Here is a 15,954-nt window from a genome sequence, read left to right as displayed (position 1 = left end):
TGGTTTTTAATCCAAGTTTTATTATTAACTTACTGGGAGAACTTGAATAAGTCATTTTCCTTCTCAGACCTTACTTCTTTCACCTGTAAAATTAAAATGTGGGACTCTGAGCTTCTAATGTCATTATGATTCCTGGCTAGTCCTTGAGTTAGCTCACCATGTTACCTTAGAAGCGCTTCTATATTATGATTCACTTTCAGTTGTATGGATACAAAAGTTTTAGATCTTTTCCTGCAACTTCATACTATTAAATCTGTGACTTCGTTTTACTTTATATGAATGTATTGCCATTTACGTGTAGTTGTGAAGATCCAGCCAAACAATTCAGGAAGATACGCTGCCTGTGTTTGTTTTTCCACCTTATGTGGATTCTCTCTTTCACTGGAATATCATCAATGTAACAGGAAGTTTTTAACATGTATTATGGATGGTGGTTATGAAGGGTCTTTTTTCTTAATGTAAAGAGATTGGTTCTTTCTAAGTGACAGTGAGCCAGTTGAACAACTTGCCCCCTTCCCTTCAATCAAAATATGAGTCTTACCACAAAATGCAAACAAAAGCTTTATAAGTACTTTGACAACCTGAGCAGACACTGATTTACAAGAGTTTTTCCTTTGCTTCTGCTGACTGATTTATCTAAAGTAGGTTAGAGTCCTGCTTCCACCCAGGAGGAAGAAAGCTTGAAAGAGTGTTTCTCCTACCCTAACAATGAAAAAAAAAAAGATAAACCACAAAATCACAATTTTTCTCAAACCCATTAGAGAGCTGACATTGCAGGGCAAACAAAAATGGGCAATGCTCTGCTCTTAATTAAGAAGAGACAAGTGCCGAGGAGTTCACCTGTGGCAGATAGAGCACTCCTATAAGCAGAAGAAGTGATGAAAGAGGATGGAGCAAAAGACATATTTGAAGAGATAATAGCTGATATTTCCCCAAAATAGTGAAAGATCCAAGAAGCTCAGAGAATGCCATGCAGGATTAAAACCAAAACAAAATAAAAGCAAAATAAAATTCTTAAAAAATAACCAAAAACAAAATCCACACCTAGATTCATCACATTTAAATTGCTTAAAATCAAATATCTTCAGAAATCTTGAAGGTAGCCCAAGACAAAGATATAATTACCTGTAGACCTATAGATGAACAAAGCTAGAAATCTCTAAAATATCATTAGAAAAATGTAAGCCAAAAGTCAATAAAGTGACATCTTTCCAGTACTAAAAAATGTATATATAATTCAATATTCATCAAATGTATACATAATTCACAATTCTATAGAGAAAAAATCTTTCGAAAATGAAGACAATATGCTTTTTCTTCAGGTAGACAAAAACTGATAGAATATCCACTAGATTTGTGCTACAAGAAATATTAAAGCAGATTTCAGCCAGGAACAAATGATACCAGACAGAAACTTGAATCCACATGAACTGGTTTACAGATGGTGATGCTCCTGGGACACATGTAAGAATAAGCACAAATTCCCTCCTGTGGGATGTGCCTCAACCTATATTATGGCATCCCTGCTACCAAGTAACCTGAAAACTCTCCCACCAGAAAATAGCTAGGAAGTCTGGATAAAAAAAAATAACTTATGTAAGTGTGTAGCTAAGCGTGTAAAAATAAGAAAAGAAAAGGCAAATCCACAGGATTCAAATCCTCAGGAAAATAAGAACCAGAGCAGTAGGCTACTGAGCCCTTGAAGCCTGGGTTTTAACAGCCCTGCCAAAGCAGGAGACAAGGTCTTGGGATGGTGAAGTCAGGGGGGCTGGTAACAAAATCCCCATATAAACCTGAGAAACGTCAAAGGCTACCAAAACATTAGCACAAGGGAAAATGTCTACCTTGGTTCCGCAGGAGGGAAAGAGGAACTCCAGGGAATTCATATTGGATGTGTGTCTTCTACAGGTTTGGGGTTTGGACATACATGCTCAGTCCAGGAAACCCTAAGCCAAGAAATTCCCAGAAAGGCAGTCTACGTGGTCTAACCAGGCAGAAGTAAATGCCTGAAGAGATGTATCCTTAAACTAGCAAAGGATTCCACAGATAAAGTCCTTATGAAAATGAATTCATGATTCAGCCCAGGATCTGCACTATTTTTCAAAAAGCCACAGAAAAGAACTTGACCTTCTGTCTCCTGTCTTCCCAAGCTGGCCACTCTTATTATGGTCCTGCTAATCAGCCAGCAAGGAGATCCAACCAGTCCATTCTGAAGGAGATCAGCCCTGGGATTTCTTTGGAAAGAATGATGCTAAAGCTGAAACTCTAGTACTTTGGCAACCTCATGCGAAGAGTTGACTCATTGGAAAAGACTTTGATGATGGGAGGGATGGGGGCAGGAGGAGAAGGGGATGACAGAGGATGAGATGGCTGGATGGCATCACGGACTCGATGGACATGAATCTGAGTGAACTCTGGGAGTTGGTGATGGACAGGGAGGCCTGGTGTGCTGCGATTCATGGGGTCGCAAAGAGTTGGACATGACTGAGCGACTGAACTGAACTGAACCAGCCAGCATTTTCACGTCCCATAACAACTGTTCTTTCCTGCCTTATAAGAGAGGTCCTTGAAGGCCATATTTGTACTGTCTCACTGTCTACTACACTGTAGCTACCAAACAAATAAACAGATTCACATTGAACACCTTCGCTTACTAGCTGTGCGCTCTTGAGCAAGCTATACAATCTCTGTATTGCTCAGTCTCTTATCCAGAATTTCAGAAAACCACCTTCACCAAACAGGTAATCTTGAATTTTGGTTTTCTCATGGGATGAAGAGGAAGTCTGCCCCATATCAAGGAGGTCTTCCATCCTTGCAACTGAAGATTATAATAAGCAGTTGCATCTTGACTGCTACTCTGGGAAATTACATGTGTGGACTAGATTTAGCTAGAGTCAATCAAAACCAAGAGCTGAAGGAATGCATACCTATGAGTTTTGATGTGAAACACAGAATCTTTGTTGCCAATGTTTCGTACCAGCAGGATCTTCTGAGTGCTGTATTTGACAGGGCAAGTGGAAAAATTCAGCTTGTCAGGAAAATCTATGATGGCTCGTGCACCTCTAGCTTTGATGGGCACAATAAACTTTTCTCTTTCAGTAACACAGGTCAACATATGGGCATAATCCTACAAGAGAAGGAGATAATCATTACTTGTGAAAACACCAACATGATCAAGATAACTATAAGAAATATGGCTGTATGCCAAGCACCTTGGAAAACAGTGTAGTGTATGTGTATATATATATATTTTATGAAACCTTCTCAAGAAAGATGTACTTTCAATGAGATTAATTAAAACCTGCAAGCCAATAGAGAAGCTTATACTTCTTGTGTTTCTCAGACATTAGGGAGGTGGGATGCAGGATAGTTGAGGTGCATTCTTCTTTAGACCAGAGGAGGTTCACACCAGTAACTTCATGTCCTCCTTCTAAACCCTACCTACTTATCCTTCAAGCCATCTATTAGACTGATAGCTCCAATTAATGATCTCTGACCACACTCTTGCAATATGACTGTACAGCTTCTCCATCATGAGTGGAGTCTATTTCTTCAACTGTGTTCTGACCAATGGAATTTGGTAGAAGGTATGCTATGCCAGGTCCAGGCTAAAGCCTCAAGAAGTTTTGGGCATTTCCGGTCTAGCTCTTGAAATCATGCCACGTAAGTAAGTCTGGTCTAGCCTACTGCAGGATGGCAGCCCAGTTATCCCAGCCAGGGCCATGCTAGACCAGACTGAGGCACCAGGTATATGAGAGAGCCCAGCCAAGTTAAGCAGTTGCTTACTCAACTCATGATTGGATCCCATCAAGTTTAGCTAAACAATAGTCTTATGAGCCTTAACACTTGAATTTGGGAGTGGTCTGTCATTATACAACAATAGATAAGAACACAGAGCCATTTCAAACCTCACCTCATGTGCAAAGCCATCACTGACCATTCCAAATAAAAATGCTGAGGTCTTGGGCATCTATCTTCCCCTGTCTTAAGTTTAAATGCATAAATGCAACAGAAGTACTGAATTAAGTCACCCTTTACCTTCTCTCATAAAATTGGAATTCTTACCCTCAATGCACCAAAGTGAAAAGTAAATGCTCACCAACAAGCAAACCTAAATGTGGAAGCGAAGTGTTAACAGTCCCCTCAAGAACAGGCCAGAAGCTCAGAACCACCGTGAAAGAAATTTTCTATCCAAACCAGGATCATTTTCCTTCAAGTTTCCCCATCATTTTAGCATGTGTTTTTGGCTGCAAGGCAATCCTGATTAAGTATCATGGCCTCTTGGAACTCAAGTTTCCTTTCGGTATTCACAGAACAAATGGTTTTCAGTGGTGAGGGTTTTAAAACCTCTTTGGACTTGAAGCACTGAGCAGAAAACGGGAATGTCTGACCAACTGACAATTAGACCCTAAGGCCATGCACTCAATTTCATGAAACCCACAGGCCCAGTGGAAAGCAGTGGTACTCCCAATTAGTGTGTTCATCCAACCACGCTAATCAGTGTTCGGGTGCCAAGCACTGAGCTGGGTCTGGCTGCACAACTGAGTAGTCAACACAGACACAGATCACCTCGAGCTGACACAGTGATGGTGGAGACAATGAATGAGTAAACGAAGAATATCTAATGTACAATGTAATACATACACAAATATATAAAAAAATATAAAGATAAAACAGCGAGGAGTGGTCTCATGTTGCTGCTGCTGCTGCTGCTGCTAAGTCACTTCGGTCGTGTCCAGCTCTGTGTGACCCCATAGACGGCAGCCCACCAGGCTCCCCAGTCCCTGGGATTCTCCAGGCAAGAACACTGGGTGGGTTGCCATTTCCTTCTCCAATGCATGAAAGTGAAAAGTGAAAGTGAAGTCACTCAGTTGTGTCCGACTCTTCGCAAACGACCCCATGGAAGACACAGCCTTAAATCTGCCTCCCTGAACTCCAAACTCACACCCAGCAGCCCCAGCAGCATCTCAATGGCTACAAACTTACCATGGCCCAGAGCAAAGTCCCTGACTAATACCACTGCCTACAACTGTGCACAGAGAGGCCCTGCCAAGGGAAAGAACGGGGCCTGAAATCCAGTTCACTCTGACAGTGCCTACTGAATCAGTCTACAGGAGCAGCCTTTTCTCATGCTCACAAGAGCTCCACAATGCTGACTGAGGTCCTGAACATGACCTTCTTTCCACTTTAAATCTGTCCCTTTACTGCCTCCCCATCTCGGTACTGGCATCCACATCCTTCCAGAGGCCTGGATTTAATATCTTGGCGTGAGACATCTTTGATTGCTCCATTTCTCAATTTCTTAGCAAACATATAGGACTGACCTTCAAAATAAATCTAGACCACAATTAGGTCTCACTATCTCTACTCTGCAATCCTGACCACACTCTACCCTCTCCAATCTTTTCAGGGCTAACTGGACCCTTTATTTCAAACCATGCTCCCCGAAAGTCTATTTTCCACACAAGGGTCAGACATGTCAGCTCGGGAAGTTCCTCTGTTCAACATCTCCCAAACAGAGAGGCGGGGGGCGCTGAGTGCTACTATCTGGCACCTCTGTCGTTTCTCTAGCCATACCTCCCTCCACACGGACTCCTGTCCTCCAGCTACAGCCTCCCCTGCTGCTCCTTGAGTAGTTTAGACGCGCTCTCCCTTCAGAGCCTTCAAATTCAATGTTCCTTCCATGCAGAACATGCTTCCATGCAGTTATTCACATTGCTCGCTCCCTCACTTTTTTCAGGACTTTGAAGAATGTCCACTGTCTCCCCTAGGCCTCCCCCAGGCCTCCCCCAGCTGCCCTACTGTAAACTTGACTCTCCCTCTCCTGTCCCATCAACCCGAGCCTTTCGTTTGCTTTAGCTTTCCCAAAGTGACCTTACACGCTTCCTATTTATTTGGTCTATTTTATGCCTACCCCATATCTCCATGCCAACAGGGATTCTGCCCATTGTACTGACTTCACATACCCAGTGTCGAGAACAGGACCTGGTATTTAGTAAACACTCAACAGGTATTTACTGAAGACAGACAAATGAGTAATATGATGCAGAGTGAAGAGAAATGAGGTATAAGTGAGTGGGGAAAAGCCTCTATGAGAAGGTGACATTTCAGCAGAAGCCTAAGTGAAGGGAGAAATGACACCATGGGGGTGAGTGGTAATTTGAGCAAAGGATAATTCAGAGACCGTGGCCAGAGGGGAAAAAGGCAAGGAGAGGTTAGAGATACAGCAAGGAAGCGGTGGGAGGCCAGATGACATAGGAGCTTATAAGCCACTAGGAGAACCTGAGGACAGCCAAAAACCTGAATGATGCTGAAAGCTGATCGTGATGTACCTGACTTGTGTTTTAGAAGAATGACTAGCTGCTATGTAGGCAATGAACCATAAGGAAGCTAAGATGAAAAAAGGGTGGCCAGTTAGAAAGCCACTGCAGCAGTCCAAGCAAGAGATGACACTGACCTGGCTTAGGACGATAAATGCTGACCCTAGTGCTTGGTGAGTAGTAAATATTCAATGAATGTTACTGTCATTACAAAACTGTTGCATAAAACACAATGATTTGCATAAGGCATGTAGGAAAAACTCAATTTGTGTACTCTTGTTCGGATAATAATGGTAATCCTGATAATTAATGATGATAATAATTAGAACAGGATAATTTTGGAAAACAACAAGGACTTCAAAGAAAATCAAATGGTGAAATGACAATACAGGAAGGGGCTGCTTTAGGTCAGAACAGCCAAGAAGGCCTCCCTGAGGACGGGACCTCTGAATGGAGACCTGAATAGGAAAACATCCAGTCACGTAAGATCTAGAAATGCAGTGCTCCTGGTGAGGGGAGTTGCAAACATACCAGTCCTAAGGTAGGAGCAAGTCATGAAAATTAGTGGGAACTATTCATGAAATGTATTTAAATTTCATGAATTGGACTCTTAGTTCTTCAGTTGATTCTGGTTTCTGCACAGTAATAGCAGGCTCAAAAGTTATGCCATTCAGATATAAGAAAGTACAAGTCACATGAAGCATACTTGATCCTAGAAAACTCCACAGAATTCAACAATGAAACAGTCTAGTCTGATTACATCAGAATCCTAATGAGATAAGTACTGTTTTCACTTTTTCTTAGGAGATCAAACCCAGCAAGCAAAGGTTTTGTTGGGAATTAGAAACTGGAAAGCTGCTGGCATATGTGGAAACTTAATATCAACTGAGGCTTTGACAGAGAGAACAAAAGATGCTGCTGAATCCTCGAAGAGAGGTGATCCACAAGTAATGTTTTTTATATTTACAGAATTCTCTGTCTTCTATAAGGAATTGAAGATAGCTGAAAATAGTAGAGGAGGCTAGTTGAAATATTCACAGGGATATGTTCAAATCTTTTCAAATTTCCTAATGAAGAAGATTTGAAATTTTATCAGGATTACATACTTTTTCATAATCAATTCACATAAAAGAATATGAATTCTTCACACAACTCCTTAAAAATGTATTCTAATCGCTAAAGTTCTATATTTAAGATGACTATGTTAGATTATATAATGTACAATTATATATTGCTCTGTTGGCTTAAAATTAATCCATGTGTTGTGACTTGGGAGGATTTGTCAGCCTGCAAGCTAAGCAACTGCTTTAGCTGATATACTTCCTTCCACTGTACTTAAATTCAGAGCAACCAGGTCACCATTCAGAACCAAAATATTTATTCCACATTCTTTCTCCTCTACTATGAGAGACTTAGTCATGAATTAGTTTGCATCCTAAAAATGCTAAATGGTCTCCAGATGAAATTTCCAATCCAGTTTTTTGTCCATTAGCCTTCCTTCCAGCATGCCTATCCTCCAAACTTAGGGGGAAAAAAAATGCAGTGGAATACGAAAGTGGCAGATTTGACTCGGAGAAGTGGAAAGAATGAATCTTGATTTTATATTAGCTCCATGACAGAAGGCAAATGTGGCAATAATTCTGTCCTTTAAGGTCTTAGGCAAATAAAAATGATGTCTTCTACTGCAGCAAACAACTCCCCAGGCATTCAAGAGTGAGCTCAGCCCGTGGTTAAGCCCTCACAATCCTCTTTCTGCCTTTTCTCCACTCCTAAACTTGAGGTGGAATGGCTAACACAGTAAAACCAGGTATGATTAGGACTCAGCACATCTAATACTCACTGTCCTTGAAAAACATTATAAATTTCCTATCCAGTTAAAACTACTTTATAGTATATTTTTAATCTGAAATTCACCTTTCTAAAGGGAAGAATCAGTTCTCAAGTCCCAATCAGTTTAAAAACAAGACTAATCAGGTCTCATGGGCCTTATTCTCTATCACTCTTGTGTCTTCATATGATTTAGCTGAGGTCCCAGCTTCCTAGGGGCACCTACACTTTTCCATCTATTAAAAGGGAATAACCTCTGACTTTGGCTTGTGAAGACACCCAAGGAATTTCAAATTTATTTTGATCACTTTTATCATTAGTATATAACAATAATGTGGTTACCTCATGATTCATGTACAAATCATCCATTTAAGGTAATTAATATCCTCTTGAGCTTTTTTGCTAAGTTACCTTAAATCTACCAGTCTACCTGTATCTAAGTCCATATACTCTGCCTTCACTCCTGTTTTTATCTAAGATCAACTTCTTGCCTCGAATACTAGATCAACCTTCTTACTCACCTCAGGATTTTCCCAAAGCAGCAGTTTTCCCTCTTCATTGAATATTCACAGCTTATAACAATGCTTAAATCACTTTCATAAACATCAGCTTCTAACAATGCTTAAATAGCCTCACCTTAAATATTAAATAAACAACCCTCAATTTCAACACCCACCTCTAGCTACTGCCCCATTTTCCAATTACTCTTTATAGCAAAACTCCTCAGCGGTGTTATTTATACTCAATATCACCACCTCCTCATTTTCCATTCTTTCTTCTATCTACCACATCAGGCTTCTGTACCCAACATTCCACAGAAACTGTTCTCACCAAGGTCACTAATGACTTTGCCAAACCCAAAGGCTAAATCCACATCCTTGCTTTATTCTATTTTTAATAGCTTAGGGCACAGTGGATTACTTATTTTTTTCATAATAAATTGATTTTATTGAAGTACAGTTGACTTACAATATTTTAGGTACACAGCAAGGTGATTCAGTTATACATACATATATATATGATTTTTCAGGTTATTTTCCATTATAGGTTATTAGGGATCAAGACCATCCCCAAGAAAAAGAAATGCAAAAAAGCAAAACAGCTGTCTGAGGAGGCCCTACAAATAGCTGTGAAAAGAAGAGAGGTGAAAAGCAAAGGAGAAAAGGAAAGATTTGCCCATTTGAATGCAGAGTTCCAAAGAACAGCAAGGAGAGATAAGAAAGCCTTCCTCAGCAATCAATGCAAAGAAATAGAGGAAAACAATAGAATACGAAAGACTAGAGATCTCTTCAAGAAAATCCGAGATACCAAGGGAACATTTCATGCAATATGGACTCAATAAAGGACAGAAATGGTATGGACGCAACAGAAGCAGAAGATATTAAGAAGAGGTGGCAAGAATACACAGAAGAACTGTACAAAAAAGGTCTTCATGACCAAGATAATCATGATGGTATGATCACTAATCTAGAGCCAGACATCCTGGAATGTGAAGTCAAGTGGGCCTTAGAAAGCATCACTACAAACAAAGCTAGTGGAGGTGATGGAATTCCAGTCGAGCTATTTCAAATCCTAAAAGATGATGCTGTGAAAGTGCTGCACTCAATATGCCAGCAAATTTGGAAAACTCAGCAGTGGCCACAGGACTGCAAAAGGTCAGTTTTCATTCCAATCCCAAAGAAAGGCAATGCCAAAGAATGCTCAAACTACTGCACAATTGCTCTCATCTCACATGCTAGTAAAGTAATGCTCAAAAATCTCCAAGCCAGGCTGCAGCAATATGTGAACCGTGAACTTCCAGAAGTTCAAGCTGGCTTTAGAAAAGGCAGAGGAACCAGAGATCAAATTGTCAACATCCACTGGATCATGGAAAAAGCAAGAGAGTTCCAGAAAAACATCTATTTCTGCTTTATGACTATGCCAAAGCCTTTGACTTGTGGATCACAATAAACTGGAAAATTTTGAAAGAGATGGGAATACCAGACCACCTGACCTGCCTCTTGAAAAATCTGTATGCAGGTCAGGAAGCAACAGTTAGAACTGGACATGGAACAACAGACTGGTTCCAAAGAGGAAAAGGAGTATGTCAAGGCTGTATATTGTCACCCTACTTATATAACTTATATGCAGAGTACATCATGAGAAATGCTGGGCTGGATGAATCACAAGCTGGAATCAAGATTGCCAGGAGAAATATCAATAACCTCAGATATGCAGGTGACATCACTCTTATGGCAAAAAGTGAAGAAGAACTAAACAGCCTTTGATGAAAGTGAAAGAGGAAAGCGAAAATGTTGGCTTAACGCTCAACATTCAGAAAACTGAATGGCATGAAAGGTCATGGCATCCGGTCCCATCACTTCATGGCAGTTAGATGGGGAAACAGTGGAAATAGTGGCTGACTTTATTTGGGGGGGCTTCAAAATCACTGCAGATGGTGACTGCAGCCATGAAATTAAAAGACACTTACTCCTTGGAAGGAAAGTTATGACCAACCTAGACAGCATTTTAAAAAGCAGAGAAATTACTTTGTCAACAAAGGTCCATCTAGTCAAGGCTATGGTTTTTCCAGTAGTCATGTATGGATGTGAGAGTTGGACTGTGAAGAAAGCTGAGTGCCGAAGAATTGATGCTTTTGAATTGTGGTGTTGGAGAAGACTCTTGAGAGTCCCTTGGACTGCAAGGAGATCCAACCAGTCCATCCTAAAGGAAATCAGTCCTGGGTGTTCATTGGAAGGACTGATGTTGAAGCTGAAACTCCAATATTTTGGCCACCTGATGCAAAGAGCTGACTCATTTGAAAAGACCCTGATGTTAGGAAAGATTGAAGGCAGGAGGAGAAGGGGACGACAGAGGATGAGATAGTTAGCTGGCATCACTGATTCAATGGACATGAGCTTGGGTGAACTCCGGGAGTTGGTGATGGACAGGGAGGCCTGGCATGCTGCAGTTCATGGGGTCACAAAGAGTCGGATACGACTGCGCGACTGAACTGAACTGATAGGTTATTACAAAATCTTGATTACAGTTCCCTGTGCTATAGAGTAAATCTTTGTTGCTTGTTGCATATCTATTGTTTTAATTAGAAATCTAGCATTCTATTCATAGTGAGTCAAACAAGTGGAGTCAATATGTCATAAATATTTTAGTGCTTCTTTTTTAATATACTTTACCTATTGACTACACTAAGGCCTCTGGCTGTGTGGATCACAATAAACTGTAAAAAATTCTTAAAGAGAGGGGAATAACAGACCACTTCACCTACCTCCTGAGAATCCTGTGTGCAGGTCAAGAAGCAACAGTTAGAACCTAACATGGAACAATGGACTGGTTCGAATTGGGAAAGGAGTACAAGAAGGCTGTATATTGTTACCCTGCTTATTTAACTTCTATGCAGAGGACATTGTATGAAACGTCAGGCTGGATGAATCACAAGCTGAAATCAAGACTGCTGGGAGAGGTACCAATAACTTCAGGTATGTAGATGATACCACTCTATTGGCAGAAAGTAAAGAGGAACTAAAGAGTCTCTTCATAAGGGTGAAGGAGGAGAGTGAAAAAGCTGGCTTGAAACTCAACATTCATAAAACTAAGATCATGGCATCTGGTCCCTTCACTTCAAGACAAAAAGAAGGTGAAAAAGTGAAGCAGTGGTAAAGTTTATTTGGGGGGCTCCAAAATCACTGTGAATGGTGACTGCAGCCATGAAATTAAAAGATGCTGCTCCTTGGAAGGAAAGCTATGACAAACCTAGACAGCATATTAAAGAGCAGAGACATTACTTTGCTGACAAAGGTCTGTGTAGTCAAAACTATGGTTTTCCTAGTATGTACAGATGTGAGAGCTGGACATTAAAGAAGGCTGAACACTGAAGAACTGATGCTTTTGAATTGTTGTGCTGGAGAAGGCTCTTGAGAGTCCCTTGGACAGTAAGGAGATCAAACCAGTCGATCCTAAAGGAAATCAACCCCAAAAATTCATTGGAAGGACTGTTGCTAAAACTGAAGCTCCACTATTTTGGCCACCTGATGTGAAGAGCTGACTCATTGGAAAAGACCGTCCTGCTGGGAAAGACTGAAGGCAAAAGGAGAAGGGGTGGAGGAAGAGATAGATAGCATCAGCAACTCGATGGACACGAATGTGAGCAAACTCTGGGATATAGTGGAGAACAGAGGAGCCTGATGGGCTTACAGTCCATGGAGTTGCAAAAGTTAGACACAACGCAGTGACTAAAAGACAACAATCCATCTGGACTATGAAGCACTGCAGTCTCTGGGTTTCCCTCCTACTTCACAACTACCTCTTCTTAGCATCATACTCTGCTGACCACCAAGGGTGGTACTTACATTTATGACTTACGGTTTCTAAATGTTTGCCTGTAGCCCCAAAACTTCCCCTTTACTGAAGACCACTGTGTCCAACTGCTTCCTTGATATTTCTACTTGGATGTCTAAAGGGAAATTTAAACTTAACTTATAAAACTGAGTTCCTGGTTTCCTTCCTCACTCCTCCCACTGGGTCGGCTTCCATCAAGTACACGTGTTGGAAGTCCTGCTCACGTCACTGGCCAACACGTAGACACAGCAGCTACAGAGAAGGCTGGGGAAGTGCAACCTTTTATCTCTGGCAGGTATGAATCCAATCAAAATTTATGATTCTCTTACCAATGAGGAAAGGGAAAAATAGATGCCAAGGGTACACAGCTAGCTGTTACGCCTCACACCCTCTTCAGTCTATTCTCCACAGAGCAACCAGAGTGATCTTAAAATGTAAGTCTGATATGTAATTCCTAATCAAAACTCACCAGGGTAGATAAAGGGGAAGAATCTTGATTTATTCTATCTTTCCTGTATGAACTGTACCTCAGGAAGTTCACTATAGCATTACAAAAATAAAGCATAACAACAGACATTTTGTGCCTTGATGTGATGCAATAGGACATACCACATTACCCAAGAATTCTGGCCCCTCAAAAATCACACATGAATCTAACCAAACCTCTAGATCTAACTACTGGTCTATAGGAAACGGCGGGGATGGAGGATCACTCTATGGAACCTGGTGAAGATGCACTTAGTACCTTGTTTGGATCCCAATTTAAGAAAATGAACTTAAAAAATAAACATATACATATATACAAATCTACATATACGATACACACATCTACATCTACAAAAATAAACATATACATATACATCGTATACATACATACATTACTCAACTGGGCAGATCTGAATACTGACCAGATATTTGATGATATTAAGGAGCTACTGTCAATTTTTTACATGTGATAAATATACTGTGATTTAACTTTTAAAAAGGACCTTATCACTTAGAGACAAACAATGAAGTACAATGAAATGATGTATGGGACTTGTTGCAAAATTCTCTGGGGCAGGGGACAGGATGATGAAGCAAGATGGTCATATGCTGACAGCTTGAAAATCTGGGTGATGACAATTCACTATTCCATTCTCTATACTTCTGCATACGGGGAAAGCTTCCATAATAAACAATAGCTTAAGTATTTTATGATGGCTTCCTATTCTACTCTGTATGACTTCTAAGATTCCTCATGGTCTCACCCTCTACAAACCTTGTCTCCTACCATTTTCTGAGCAGTTTCCTCTCCTCCAGTCACACTGGCCATCCACTTCCCTGACCTGCTGCCAGACATGCTTCTGTCACAGGGCCTCCATGAGTGAGGCTCTGCTCCCAGACAACAATATCTGCCCAGTTCAGCTCTCGACCCAAAAGTAACCTCATTGAAGAAGTCTCTCCTCACCTTCCTACTGAAAGGAAACAGTCTCCATTCTCTACTACTTTCTGTTCTCTATCATGTCACTATCTGATATTAAATGATATGTCTGTTTATTCATTGTGGAATGAATAAGCCCCAGAAAGGCCAGGCTTCTGCTATTCTCCACTGGATCCTGGCTTATAGCACTGAGCCTGGTATACAGTGAGTGAAATAATATTCATATTAATATCATTATTTGGATACTACACTATCAAGAGTTCTTAATAAAGAGAATACCTGAGAGCCTCATTAGCCATATTACAAAATGGCATTTATCAAATCCAGAAAGCTAGAAAATAGTGATGTGATTCACTACAAAGATATGGAACCAAGTGAGAGAAACACTTTTAAAGAAGACGTCTTAGACATCTTTCTCCTGGTTGAAAAGACAGGGGAAAAGTCAACATCTAATATATTGACACATCTAATACTTTGCTGACAGAGGTCTGTCTAGTCAAAGCTATGGTTTTTCCAGTAGTCATGTATGGATATGAGAGTGGACCATAAAGAAAGCTGAGCATCGAAGAATTGATGCTTTTGAACGGTAGTGTTCAAGAAGATTCTTGAGAGTCCCTGGGACGGCAAAGAGATCAAACCAGTCCATCCTAGGGGAAATCAGTCCTGAATATTCATTGGAAGGACTGATGCTGAAGCTGAAATTCCAATACTTCGGCCACCTGATGCAAAGAATTGACTCACTGGAAAAGACCCTGATGCTAGGAAGATTGAAGGCAGGAGGAGAAGGGGACAACAGAGGATGATAGTTTGATGGCATCACTGACTTGATGGACATGAGTCTGGGCAAGTTCCAGGAGCTGGTGATGGACAGAGAGGCCTGGCATGCTGCAGTCCATGGGGTCACAAAGAGTCAGACATGACTGAGCAACTGAACTGAACAGAACTGAATACATTGATGGCACAAAAAGATATTTGAGCCCTCTTTTCTTATGCCTTTGCTTTTATCATCTCTAGGCCATCCTCAAGTTGAAGAAACTACCTTTTGTTTTCTTGAGATGAACTTACTTATCTCACTTTTCAAATATTTATCACAATTTCCTATATGTTAGGCCCTATGCTAAGCACCTGGATTACAAGGGGAACCTAGACAGAACCAGGGAGGGCGAATTCCAGGCAGGAAGAAAACTAAATCCCTATCATTATTTTTGTCAACAATAATTGCTGAATGTGGCAAATCTTATATTTTAATATTTTATATTTATATTAAAATATATTTAATTTTTAAAATATCTATATTTTAATTCAAAATGCTAGCCCTATAGTATACTATGGCTGATTTGCATTGCTGTATGGCAGAAACCAACACAACATTGTGAAGTAATTATTCTCCAATTAAAAATGTTAAAACTTTTTCAAAAAATATGTACACCTGGATAACAGATTATTGTAATGTTTTTCTATTCTTCTTGGGTCATGTTCTTTAAATTTCATAGTAACAAACCAAGAAAACTATTTTGACAACAAGCTAGGCATTTTCTTAAAACACAACTGAGCAAAAAAAAAAAAAAAAAAAAAGATAGATCACTTCATATTTTCTTTAAACCACTGCTGCCATTTTCATATGCCAATACTATTGCAAACTGATGCTGTCTTAAGTCCAAGGATGTACCCAGTTTTGCTTTCCCACAAAAGCCTAGTATTTCTTATATACTTTTTAATAGTAAAGATACAAATTTAAGAGGTCAAGAAAAATGCAAGGCTCCAGAAATTGATAGTGTTATGATAACATTGACCACTATATTTCTACTTTCCATGACATGTACACTAGGATTATTAGATAAATAACATATCCAATCTTTTTTTTTCAAGTCCATGTGAAAAGAGATAAGGAAAGCTGAAACGAATTTGCTGCACCTGTTATCTGGGTATTTGGCATCCTTAACAAGTTAAATCTCCAGGAAGCTAGATTAATAGATGACAGGGAAAAAAAATGTATACTGCATTATAATCTTCGACATGCTAATATACAAAGGGGGCTGAAAATCCAAT

The 15,954-nt window shown here is 40.2% G+C and overlaps 1 protein-coding gene across 1 annotated transcript in view; it reads right to left on the bottom strand.

Annotated features, from left to right (window-relative positions):
• HYDIN (HYDIN, axonemal central pair apparatus protein) overlaps positions 1 to 15,954 on the bottom strand; it is a 346,678-nt gene that overhangs the window by 285,184 nt on the left and 45,540 nt on the right. The window contains 1 exon segment of the mRNA XM_018063160.1: positions 2,928 to 3,127. Within this exon segment, the coding sequence (XP_017918649.1) occupies positions 2,928 to 3,127 (200 nt within the window).

This window comes from Capra hircus, chromosome 18 (assembly GCF_001704415.2).
Source record: "Capra hircus breed San Clemente chromosome 18, ASM170441v1, whole genome shotgun sequence".
In the NCBI taxonomy this organism is placed as follows: Eukaryota; Metazoa; Chordata; class Mammalia; order Artiodactyla; family Bovidae; genus Capra; species Capra hircus.
This window is presented reverse-complemented; position numbering and strand designations above follow the sequence as displayed.